Source organism: Triplophysa dalaica, chromosome 21 (genome assembly GCF_015846415.1).
Source record: "Triplophysa dalaica isolate WHDGS20190420 chromosome 21, ASM1584641v1, whole genome shotgun sequence".
Taxonomy (NCBI): Eukaryota; Metazoa; Chordata; class Actinopteri; order Cypriniformes; family Nemacheilidae; genus Triplophysa; species Triplophysa dalaica.
In genome coordinates, this window is record NC_079562.1 from 9,906,306 (window position 1) to 9,919,273 (window position 12,968).

A 12,968-nucleotide genomic window follows, 5' to 3' on the forward strand; every position below is an offset into this window, starting at 1 on the left:
ACAAAAACCACAAAGCAGAAGTTGCACCTTAAGTATGACTCCCCTTAGAAAATTTTGACAGGAACGGAGAAACCGTGTGACGTTTATGCCCTATGAAGTGTGAAGACGGTGCAAAAATTCTCAATGTTCTGTTTTAGTGGAATACAGCTCAACTTTTAAACAGCTTTCACACATACACACACACACACTCTCTCTCTCTCACGCTCTTTTTTTGAAAGTCTAAGAGGAATGTGTGATAGCACCTAAGCATCTAATAAACGGGGCTTGTTCCTATTGCAGCTATCTTGAGAGGAAAAGGAACGAGAGAAATAGCAAAAAGAAAAGACTGGCAGTAATGAAAATGGGTTCTTTTTGTTCTTTGACTGTGAACAGGAGCAGGATGTAATTTATCTTCTGGGAGTGCCATGAAGACATTGGATGTAATAATGGCTTTGCTATCTAATTTGTGTAGGGATTTGCCTGGACACAGTTGATCTCCATAGGCCTTAATGCTATGCTACCTCTGAAGAAGCGAGAGACACAGACAGACAAAGGTAGAGAGAGAGAGACACATGTGATGACGAATAGCAAGTGTCTAAATGGTCATTTTATATGTTCAAACACAATCTCACAGCAATTCTGTAAAAACATTCTCTTTTACTAGGTGGTTAATTCGTGTTACACATGTGCCATTACAACAGTGTGCAATACACACTCACCTTCTACACATTGATTTCTAAACGTCGCAATTCTGCCCGAAACATAAACATTTAAAAAAAACAATCAGAAATAACAATTTTTTAAACAAACAATTGAACAAAAATGTATCGCGCACCTAATAAGCTGAAAAACGAGTTATTGTAGATTGTAAGTCGATGGTGCTCTCAGTCAGTTGGGCATACCAAGATGGCGGCCCAAAAATAACTTCACCTTCTGCCATTGGTTAAGCATTCTAGGCGCAATCCAGTCATTTATATAGATCAGTGGGTGTGACCAAATTCCAAATTAGCAACCAAAACGGGGCGCCTTTCCACCTGAGGGAATCTACGATTTGTCTGTTGTATATGTGTGAATCTGCATGTAGATGCGTGATCAAATTTGGCCTTTTGATTGGTTTGAAAAAACCTCCAATGTGGCAGAGGGCCGTCAAGGCATTCAGGCCAAACCTGACTGCCTGGACAACCAAACAAACAGGTGCGAGCTCTGAGGTAAAACCCGATAACTGTTTATCCATCACTCTCGAAGTAAAAAGGTTTCTTTTTCTTCCCTGTCCACCTCGCTGCAGGACCAAAGAACAAACAGCAACCACAAATTCATTTTGGCTCCCAAATCTGCACCCAGCTGAACTGACTGATAGACTTAATGCAGTTTGGCATTGTTTTTCTAGTCTGGATGTGGATCTCAGGCTTACACCAGAGCAGATGTGCAGTTGAAGCGCAGCTGCGTCCCTGTGAATTTTATTTACCAGTGCGCTGCGTTCGTATAATAAAAGACAAGTGTGATTGTCTTTTCATCACGAGAACATTATCCCTGTAAGGAGGAGGTAAAAGGTTGCGATTGAATGCTGAATTAAAGCGTAGTGTTGAATCACGAGCGATAAATCTGTGTTCCTAAGTGACAGTTCACTGGCAATAAACCTCTATCACACCATCTGCCATGCCTCCTGTGCTTATATATATGAGATTATTTCCTTAAGGAGCTCGCAGAGCTGAAAGGGCTGATGTTTTTAATTGGTACTCAGCTGCAGCGCAAACAAACACATGCGGACGCGGGTGCGCCGTACACACACGACCGCTCACAGGAACCACAGTTTCTGTGATCCAGAGGTCGACAACAGCTGTTGGCTGATAACGTGTGATCACTCTTTAAATTCTTTAATAAGGCGGTTCCTTAAATATACAGCGTGACAAACAATTAACTGAAATTAGTCTTGGTTGTTTTAACCATTTACAGAGAAAGGTGAGTAAAATGAACCAACCTGATCTCATGGGAAAATAGTTGCTTACAGTTACGTATTGGATTTATATTTGACTCACCTGCAGTGAATTCCTTTAATTCTCGCACACACACACACACACACACTAACAAACATTTCTAATTGCCTAGGCAGCACCTGTCACATAATTGCTTGCATCTCTATCCCACAATGCCAACATGATGGCAAGAGTTTGGACAGTCTCTCCAACAAAGGCGGCCAAATTGGATGTTTCACCTCACTTGGTGACTACTGGAGAGCCACTCCAATGGTGGATCTGTTTGCAGCACAGATATAGCTCTCTGTTGAGATGGCAAACGAGCGCGAGCGAGCGAGAACGTGAGAGAGCAGCAGTGTGTAATTTTATCCTGCATACTAAGTATGTGCAGTATATCGGTAGTTATCTATCTTCATATCTGTCAACTAGTTTTGGATCACACCCACATTAACCTCGGCTATTAAGTTTCTCTTATTCGCAGCTTAGCGCTGTATTAAAATCTAATACTAAAGACTAATGCTTTTCATACCAGGGCATTTTTTCACATTACGACAGTCTAACGGGAGGCCCTACTTGGAGATAGATATGCAGAATAAGAGGCTGCGCCAAGTCCCCTGGGTGGCAGCATTTATTAGTCTATTGTATTAAAAATACAAGCGCTTCGAATAAGATATTGATGAAACTGGGCGGGCTGTGCGGCTACATGTAGACTGGCAATAGCCGTGTAGAAATCAATCAGTGCAATTCACAAAGAAAAGTGCTGCCAAATTACATACAGACACAAATAGTTGTCGTTTTTGAAATGTAGTTTTTGGCTAAATTTCAGATTTCACATAATTTAATTCATCTCCGCCATTTTTAACCCCGAGCACCATCAGCAGAGAGGAAAACATCTGTGTTTAATTTTTCTGCGTGTATGCGTCTGTCTGTGTGCAAAATGAAAGGAGCATCGCGTTGTCTGTCCCTAAATTTCATGTTCTTGCCGATGTGCGTAGTGATGGCTGTTACACAGCTGAAGCTCCTTTTGCTCTTTTTTTCCGTCTGCCGTGCACCTGATGGGTTTGAACAATTTGCTCGGCTGGCAGAAAAAGCATAATCAATCGGGAGATTACAGATAAAAGGCTTTAAAACCAGCCGACCAAGGCACTTTCTGCTATAACAATTACACCTAGGCCTACCTTAGCTTGCGCCAATTAAACTGAAAGAGAGTAAAAGGTTTCGAGAAAAAGGGACGGAACAAACCAGGAACTAAGGTATTTACAGAAAAGGAGACTCATAGCAAAAATAAGACAAGTCAGTTCACTTGGCGGCAATATTAGTGACGTATTAGTGATGCATAGCTATAGCAACATAAAGAACTGCAGGGCTTTCAACAATTTTATATTTTTTATATCAAATGCTAATCTGTATCTGACCTCAGAAAAAACAAACCACAGATAAACCCCACAAGAAAAGAATTTAATGAGAATGAGAATGTAGTTTGAGTTAAAAGAGAGCGTAGAGAAATGTGTGTGCTTTTTTCTCTGAGGTAGGGAGCTGAGGCTAAGCTGACAGCTGTAAAGCGTCCTGTCATCAAACCGCCGAGTGCAGCCAGTCCCCGGCCCACAAAGGCCAAGGACACATAGTTCTCCTTCATTCAATCTTTCATCTTTTTTTTTCTATCTTTTCAATACTCACCTTTCTTTCTCCTTTCATTCATTTGGTCTAAGCCATCAACCAGTCCTCATATGAAGACTAAAGGTAGGCATTAAAAGGGAGAAATTCAGCAGAAACATCGATATATAGAATTTGTGTCCGTCTGTCTGTATGCAGCAGTACAGTATATGGTGAGAATCATATAAAGGTAGTTTTATAATTACAGTTTTGTCTTCATATGAGCTGTCTTCATGTGGACTTTTGTAGGAGTACACTGAGGCTTATTTAATCTTCTAAAAGTTTCATCCCACTCAAGTTAGCAAGTGTAATTTCAAACTTACAGTAAAACAGAATATATTTTGACATGCTCACATTTCGACTGTTTTAGAGAAAAGCGGAAAGTGGAATTACACCGTTCTCAACACTTGTGATAAATACAGTATATGTATTACTGCAAAATGTAATGTTTCAACAAGAAGAAATTAAATGGACTAGACATAATAAAATGAAAGAAAAAATTATTTGTAAAAATAAAACAATTACCGTAACATCAAACCTTAAAACCTTGGACCTGCGGCCGGCCCAGTATTACATCATTAAAGTTTCTCATCAAAGCACAAAACATATATGGTCTCTTTTGAATGGTTAGAACCTCAGCTTTAACCTCATTTTCACATGTATGTTACATTGAGAAATAAATACTGATTTTGTCTACCTAAAACCCAGCCAACAGTCACCCCTGTAAAATTCATAACTATCCCTGCTTAAACAGCTTAAAACAACACAAACCAGCTACCATGTTTCAAAACCTACCAAACCAGCATATGCTGTTTTTTCAACAGGAATGAAAGTGAATATAATTTGAATATCACATAAAACACATGTAACAGAGATGGGTCATTCATCAAAAGAAAGATCTCACTATTAAATACTATTACAGATCTAACACTTTATAGAAACATATCATAGAGACATTCTCAAATTGTTGTCACATTGCTTAAAGGGGTTTCAGTAAAAAAAAACTTTTTATTAATTTACTCCAATGTTGGGGGGTGGAGCACTTTTTTTAATTCAGATAAAAAGATCCACCAAAGCTTAAAGGGGTGGTGCAACAGTGTTTCGTGCATTCTGACATCTTTTACAATGTACAATCACGGTTAACTTATCAACAAACGAGTTGGATGTTTCACGTAGCATTTCTGTGCTCGAACCACCCCCCTAGGGTTCATAACACCTTTTCTTAGTCACTTATTACATAATTCTCCAGGAAAAGCATAACGCCCTGGATTTGAATAACGCTGGATTTGAATAACGCTGGATTTGGAGATCGGTTTTAAAACTGATAGATGGAGCTGTCCCAGTGCCGAAAGATGCCGTATATGAACTGCGCGCGGTGGTCTGTGCTTGGAGGCAATCGGCGCATAAGTGTACATTATAGTGAATCAACAGTTGCCGGGATAATGCCATGATGTATTGTGTGCTCGTGAAAACTCAATTACTAAAATCTGAACTACAATCAAACTGAATCTCTTTCACAATGCAGCTGATTCTCTAGCAATGAAAAACAAATAAAAACATACTCAATTTACGCCAAAACCACACTACGAAGTATGAAATTCTGAAATTTCCTGTTAAGGCATTTTCCCACAATCTTCTGAAGCAATTCAAAGCACCTGCATTTGCTCTATTCTGTTCCATTATGGTGCATTTGCAAAAATCTTGAAGGGCAGCACACTATTTGTAGCAGCTTACCGTCTGACAAAAGAGCACTAGCAAGAAAGTAAATCTGCTGGCCTAGAAATACAGACCCTGCTGGCCTGCACATATCCTATTCTCATCCAAAGTGCAGAGTAAACGAAAACTGGACACAGTGCCACGTCTTGTTTTCACAAAGCATTGTGGGAGACTGCGCTTTGAGTGCAAACCGTATACAGTTTCGAGTATAAGACAGGACTGCCCTGTAAACAAAGTCTCTGCCCGTTTTTTTACTGCTTTTCTGATCTCTCTCTTTTCTCTCCGTCCCTGCAGAAATGATCAGCGCAGGTGCGAGTTTCCAGTCGCCCCAGCAGCTGCGCAGGCTGGCTATATGCTTGCCCCGCTGTCCATTATATCCCACACATGCACGCACGTACGCACGCTGCGATTCTTTCAACACTCCATTTCGGCAAAAATAGGGGGCAATTTGAAGATCTACCACACCGTAACTTCAATAGGAAAAACACAGACTGTAAAGATTGCCCCCTGCCAAGCCGAACGTAAATGAAAAAAGGGTCTATCTATACAGCGTCTCCCCTGGAGGGCGCTTCATCTGTGACAAACAACCAGACTGTACGCGCGTGAACCGTCCAATAGAACCGTAAGAGGTGATTGACCGCAGAGAGACGAGAATGATTGAATGAGCATGCTGGGAAAATATGCCCGCTTTGAAACCGGGGGAGCAAAGGTGACTCTTCTGTGATCACTAACAAAGATTGGGTTCTTCATGTCACTAAAGTCATATTACATCTGTTGCTACGGACGTTCAGAGTGAGTCTCGCCTCTTTGGCGACCAACCTTGCACAACAATAATCAAATTTGAAATCTGGCCCATTCGGACTCATGCAGAGCTGTCTTCGAGAACATATTTCTCAGTACTCACCATGGCCAGAAGACAGCAGGGTATCTAAAAGTGAGAAAAAACAGAGAGATGGTAAGAAGAAAGACCATTAACCAAGTACTATGAATCAACAAGTACAGTATTTAGTACGACACAGCACACAATGAAAAGTACACAATATTACATTAACAATACTGCTTTAACCACAAACATATGCAGTGTATTAAATATTATATTAACAATAAAGAAAAGTGAATCATCTATTTAATAAATGCATTTCATTCCATGTGGCTTGCATTAAAGTTTTAGGAGCATTTCTTCTCCCCTTCTATGCTGAATCCAGAAAGGAGAATTCAATTTTCTATGAGGCACCTAAACTGCTCTTTTCTCTGGGTGAAACACAGTTTTGACTAAAAGTTCACACATTCATTCACCCCTGAGTATGCAATTCATGTTTCAAAAAAGCACACTCCGGAAAAAGTCAACCCAACGACACACAGACACACACATACACAAACCCATAAGCACAACACAGTGCTGTAGGTCTTTCAAACAATGCCATGGTTGTTCCTTTATTCTACATGAACAACAATTTCTCATTTATTCAGTCTCTCGCCCCCTACTGCTGCGATTTCAGGCAGTTCCTCTCTCTTCCCTAAGGCTCACGCAGACACATTGGCACACAATCTGGGCATTTTGGCATGGATGCAGACTCGAACACCACGTCTGAACTCACGCCCATGCCTAAACCTTGTAGCGCTCACCAGGAGATGACTAACAATCACTGTTCCGATTTCAGACTCCCAGCACGTACGAATCAGACTTAGCCAACTGTAAAACATCAAGGATCTTTTCTTTACCCAGAAATAAATCGGAGAAATAAATCGAAAAGGAAATTCTCCACTAATGATTCATTCGAGATGCAGACGTGCGTTTAGGTTCAATTAAGTAGCATCTGCCTGAAGAAAATAATTGTATAAAACATTTCCAGCATTCCAAGACCCACTTAGCCTTCCTGTCATTATACCGCAGGTTTCTTAGACTTACGAAGACACAACCGCGTGTTCAAATGCTCTCTCTATGCGACTACACATGCATTCTCTCAAATGACTCAGAATGAAAGGTCATTGCAATTATTTCTTTCTCGTAAAATACAGATTACTCACTTTTCCTGTTCGGAAGTGTATTCGGTCACTGCGTGTGGCATAAGAAACAATGTGAAAGTATTTCAAATGTTCTCTATGAACAACGAAGAAAGAAAGTTTCACTGTTTTACAGTACACCTTGTCACATTAGTTACAGTATGTTGCATGCACAATATTTTACAGTTAAATCTTAGATTTGGTTTCTGTACACAATCATTTGTTTTGCAACAAATCTCTGGTGGTTTTCTCCATCTCCAGATTTCATGTTTTTTATTTTTTGCTATGAATCATTATTATTAGTCATCCTTTATGTTTGTCGCTGGATTTTGCATCTAACCAGTAAACGTTTAGAAAAGTGCTTGTCAACTTTGACAAAACAGTATTCAACCGATAAAATAGTACAGTCTTTTTTCCATTTCCTGAAAAACAGCTAATTTTGATATCCGAGGTTCGGGAAGGACAGAAACAGAAACCTATACATATTTTTTTGTTCATGCATTAGCTTTATCACAACTTGCGAGTTGCGTGCGAGTCCCCCTATATTTGCGGTGGGCCACTGTGTACCACACAAGTATCCAAACTTCTTTTTATTTACATTTTTGGTATAAAACGCCCATGTCTAGTAATAGATACATGCCTGATATAATTAAGATTCAGATAACGAACGAGCTCATGCCCTGCAAAAAACTATTTCGCATTACAAGTGCAGGAGTAATGTAACCATCACAATTCTGCTGGGTCTTGTTAAAACAAGCAGAGTGAGAGAATACAAGAGAGCAAAGGATGCAAAGAATCGTATCTACCAACAATTTACTCCCACAACAAAAACATGAATAATTCATGACATAAACGGCAACAAACAATATTCCGTTCCACATGGAATTCTGTATTAATTGGAGTGAGACCGGTAAGTAGACAATATTTCCATGTTCCTCCATGTCTCCCTCCCTACAGGAGAAAAAGACGGAAAGTTGGCTTCATACAAATTAATTAGTTGTCTGATTATGAAAAACAACAATGGACTTTATTGTTTTGTGCCAGTTGTTTGTTTTGATTAATTATTACTAATGGGTTGTGTGCAGCATTACAATGAAGTAAAACGTTCTTGATTGCTTAAACAAGCAGAAGTGCACAGCTGAGGGTTTAAGCTGTCAGAGATGGTGACAGCTTCTAGACACTCCAAAAAAACATCAATCTTGTTTGTTGTTTAAGCATTGTATTATTTGAGCCTCACTAGAACTGAAGCTGGGTTTTAGTCTCTATGGTTGAGTATAAACTGTTGAATTTTGACATTGTATTGATAGAAAAATAACAGTGAATGAAAACTGAAATAGAAATAGCATGGGCTGGATTGAAACCTCGCGAGCGCCACAACTTAATATGACTTTTGCATTGGTGTTAACCAATAAGCCACAGCTCCAAGAGCTTGTATTGATCCAGAAAAGCTCCGGTTGTCACCAGCTGATAAAGGTATTTTAATTTTACCACAACAAACAACAACATCAATGATGACTTGTGGATTCTGCACAAGTGCATTCAGTTTGTTTGCTCTGGTCAATTGTTTTGATATTTACACTCTCCAGTGCTTATTTCAGGCTTTGGTTTACTTAAAACACCTGCTGTATGTGTACTCCTACAGTCAGAGACGATTTTTCCTATAGGCAAACTACACAAGTTGCGTAGGGCCCCTGCATCACAAGGGGGCCTCCTAGAGTACCGAATCAAAAACACTATGATGTAAACAAAACATGGATTAAACTTTCTGCCTTCGGAGAGTTTTGTGACAAACTTAACAGGAATCATTTGGAAATTTCCTTTTTAATACTTAATTTATTTAATTACTGTGACATCATTAACTACTCAGACATATTGCAGTGTGCGCAGGTGAAGACATATGGCTTCAAATCAAAGCTATCAGTATTTAGCGAAAAAAATGGCAACAACGTGAAGTTCTATTTGTACTATTTAAAAGACTTATTTAATTATGTCCACTTATGCAAGTACATATTTACAACATTTACGTTCGATAGTCGTGCTTCAATAGCATTTACAGGGAATGACTTAGTCACAAAACCAGCTGTCCAATGTTCATGTGAGTCTCAGCTATAATGCACACCACTGGATTTCGTTTGCCCGTGATATCTCATTTCTGTGTCATCACATTTGGAGAATAATTGATATGTTTTGTTTTCGAATGCTTAGTTTTCTTGAGTAAACTATATTTATCATGTTTTTTTTGTTAATCACTCATTTGATGGTTCAGAAGCTAGATGGTTCCAGAGCCATGTGTTACTTAAGGTAAAGGATTATTTACATGTGAATCAAAATGTTCTTACTGTCAGTTTGAGTTTTTTTTGTCTTTCACTTTTAATTTGTTCAAGTGTGTTAATTGATTTATCATTTTATTTCTTATAATTTAAAGCTATGCACATCTAACCTTAGCTATTATGACAAGGGCCCCTCACAAAGGTTTGCATAGTGCCCCCAGACGTCTAGGATCGGCACTGCCTACAGTGCTACAGATTGTCTTCGAATTGTTTCTAAATTATCTTGCGACAGTTTTTGTGGAAATCTATAGATCACAACACTGTTAATTCATTATGCTATGAATGTAAGTTGACACAACAAAATGACTCACAACATTAAGAAGATGCCATGAGACAAAATTGGAAACATCTCATTGACCCACAGTATTCCTGCCAAAGGATTTAATTAAACAAAATTACCTCAATAATGTCTGAAGTACGTAATAACAACCTAGTGTTATGCAAACCAAAGCAATGGTTTAGAGGATTAGGTTAAAAAATGGATGCTGTCATTGAGCTGTTTTGTATGGACACAGACATTCAATCATGTATAGACATTGTGATCAGAAGATACTGGGGTTTGTTGAGATGGTAAAATACAGTACACTGATCTTATGGATCTAACTTCTTTGACGGTAATGTAAGGATACAAGCAAAAACCAACACAAGAAGGTTCAAAGCGACCAAACAAACGATACTGTCAATCTAATAAGCAGGCCCAATATTTCTAGAGGCTTTACAGTTGTGGGTGCAGCTGTTCCCGACCGAGTGCAGTGTCATAAAAGAGGTAATATCCTGTAACTGTGACATGGTTAGATCTGGCCACGTGTAACCGTAAAGCAGATCAGGGGGATTTCACGCATTCAACAAGGTAATAGAAAACACAGTCTCCACAAACACACACACGGCAGAGGTAACAGAACAACAGAGGGATGCACAAACAGCACAAACAGATTGTCAGGGTAATTCAATTTCCTCCCGCAGCACCGAGGCTCAAATGGTCTCCATCAGTGGTTCAATCAGCGGCTGCTACCGTAATTTCCCAGGCTGGACTCTCACCCCGTCTCGCGCATTCGAGGGATGTACCCGAGCAAAATACTAAAGCAGAGACTTAGCGCTTTAGACTCCAAGGCAGTATACAGCGGTAAGCACATGGATTTACCGCATACCCTCATGACAGTGGAGTACGGCATTATATACAGTTTCGTGTCTGATTGCACCACAGCTTTTTCTAGCCAAGAACCGCCCACTTAGACAAGAAAAGATTGATGGATGGACATGTTAAGTGAGCATCTATGGTTTATGCATAGAGCAGGCTTGGAAAATAACAAACAAACAAACAAAAAAATCTGCACAAAATGTCTGTGTCTAGGATTTGTGCCCATACACACATAATTACTGTGATAAAACCATGCATGCTTTCACTCATTGATAATGTGTCAGCCAATCAAATAAGAGCTTGCCAAACTGAAGAAGTGCTTTCATGATTTTTGAGCAATCTGCATCAAACAGTCATCTAAAGCAGGGCTTCCCAAAGTAGAAACCATGCAAATATAAAGCCATCAGCTTATGAGGTGATCACGTCACATTAGCAGCCGCATTAGGATAGGTGCAGCAAGTTTTTTTTTACAGCACCACATTAAACATTCCCATATGTGCAAGAAGATTATTTTTCAGGCTTTACGATATTTTCAATTGTTGAAATGAAACGTCGGTTAATATCGACAATACATAATCCAAGGAGTCCGTGGAGGACGGCGGAGATGTGCCGCAGAAAGAGAGGCCTTCGTCCTCAGGTACGAAAACAGGCCGGCGTTTGCATAAAGAGGACAACCATCAGCACTCGAATGAGTCTGTTGAAATTTGACTCTGTAGTAATAGTTCATGGTTGATAAGTAAAATAACTATAAAGTCATTTTATGTTAGACTGTGTTCTTTTGTGATGTCATTATGTGCGTGTTTGGATAGACTTAGCAATGTTTGTATACTTTAGGCACCTCAGAGGATAGTGGGGGTCTCGAGTCCATGGCACTGTTATTTTGGGGGTCGTGGGCTGAAAAACTTTGGAAACCCTCTCTAAAGTAATGTAGGTGGTCCGTAGGCATGCAATCTTGGGCTAGAAACTGTATTACATGTATAACCAATGTAAAGGTGTAACCTACAAATGGAGATATGTAGCATGTAATGCACAACCTAAGTACTACTTTTACAACATTTTCTGAGAACAGAGACCAGCGAGATGATGTATTCCATTTATAACAAGATTAAATTGCTATATTGCAGTGAAAAATCACAGTATTACCTGCAGGAACAATGGCTTTGAAAAGGACTGCAAATTGATGAAATTATAGAGGCGAGGAGTCATTCCAGCAAATATAACGCAAGATGAAAACTTGAACAATGCCACGTGTACTGTGGCGCAGGGGCAAAAGTCTTAGAAAGTACAAAAGTTGTTTCTGTTTTATAGCGGTACTGCAAGAAAGAACTTTTTTGCACTGTAGCTGTGGCTTCTCTGCTGAAAAACTACAACAATGCTTCTCCTACAGTCTAGTATGTTAGCAAATACTTCTATAAAACTAAAAAGAGTTGAAGTACTACATAACATAATATAATAACTTGTGTTAACAGGTAAACCGCAGAGAGAATGTACTATTAAAATCATTATGGTGAAATTTGGTACACCCTGATCCTCAGCACAAAATACTAACTAGGCACAACTGCTGCTGATCCACACTTTTGGTTTGAATAACTTCTGCAAATTAAGAAAATGTAGACGTTTGACCATATGGCTCGTCGGTTTTTCAGAGGAAAGTAAGCACAAATTCCTGCAGAGCTTAGATAGCCATAATTTGCCTGCTTTGTCAGGAACAAATTAATGCAATGCTGGTAAGATATTATTCTTTCTTTTGTGTATTAAGAAACTGCTGATGAACGGTACTTATGAGTAAATCAACTGAAACTTCTGTTATTAACTTCTAACAGGGAAAGCTATTTGAAGTGGCCGTGCAATGGTGTTTCATGCATTCTGATTTCTTTACAATGTTAAACGTGCTGTTCTCTGATGCTTAACATGGTCTAGTTGTCAAAAAACTATTTGGGAGTATTTTGTAGTATTTCTGTGCTCGATACACTCCCCCAGCGATCGTACAGGTTTCAGAAAGTTTTTTTCCAACATATAAAACTGTTTTGTAACAACTTTTCTTAGTCCCTTATTGGACGATTCTACCGGATATGGCACGCCCACACGGCAGCAGTGAGCGCAGTTGAAGTAGCATGTGCAGACGTCGCTTTAACTTGTTCACTGCATTTGGGTGATAAATGTTATTTAAATGGG

At 39.4% G+C, this 12,968-nt stretch overlaps 1 protein-coding gene across 2 annotated transcripts in view; it reads right to left on the minus strand.

Annotated features, from left to right (window-relative positions):
• cdh4 (cadherin 4, type 1, R-cadherin (retinal)) overlaps positions 1-12,968 on the minus strand; it is a 198,391-nt gene that overhangs the window by 108,943 nt on the left and 76,480 nt on the right. Inside the window, exon 3 of one of the 2 annotated variants that reach the window (XM_056735164.1) lies at positions 6,226-6,249. The exons of the other annotated variant lie outside the window; for it this stretch is intronic. Within the exon in view, the coding sequence (XP_056591142.1) occupies positions 6,226-6,249 (24 nt within the window). The remainder of the gene's footprint in view (positions 1-6,225; positions 6,250-12,968) is intronic. 2 annotated transcript variants of the gene reach the window in all.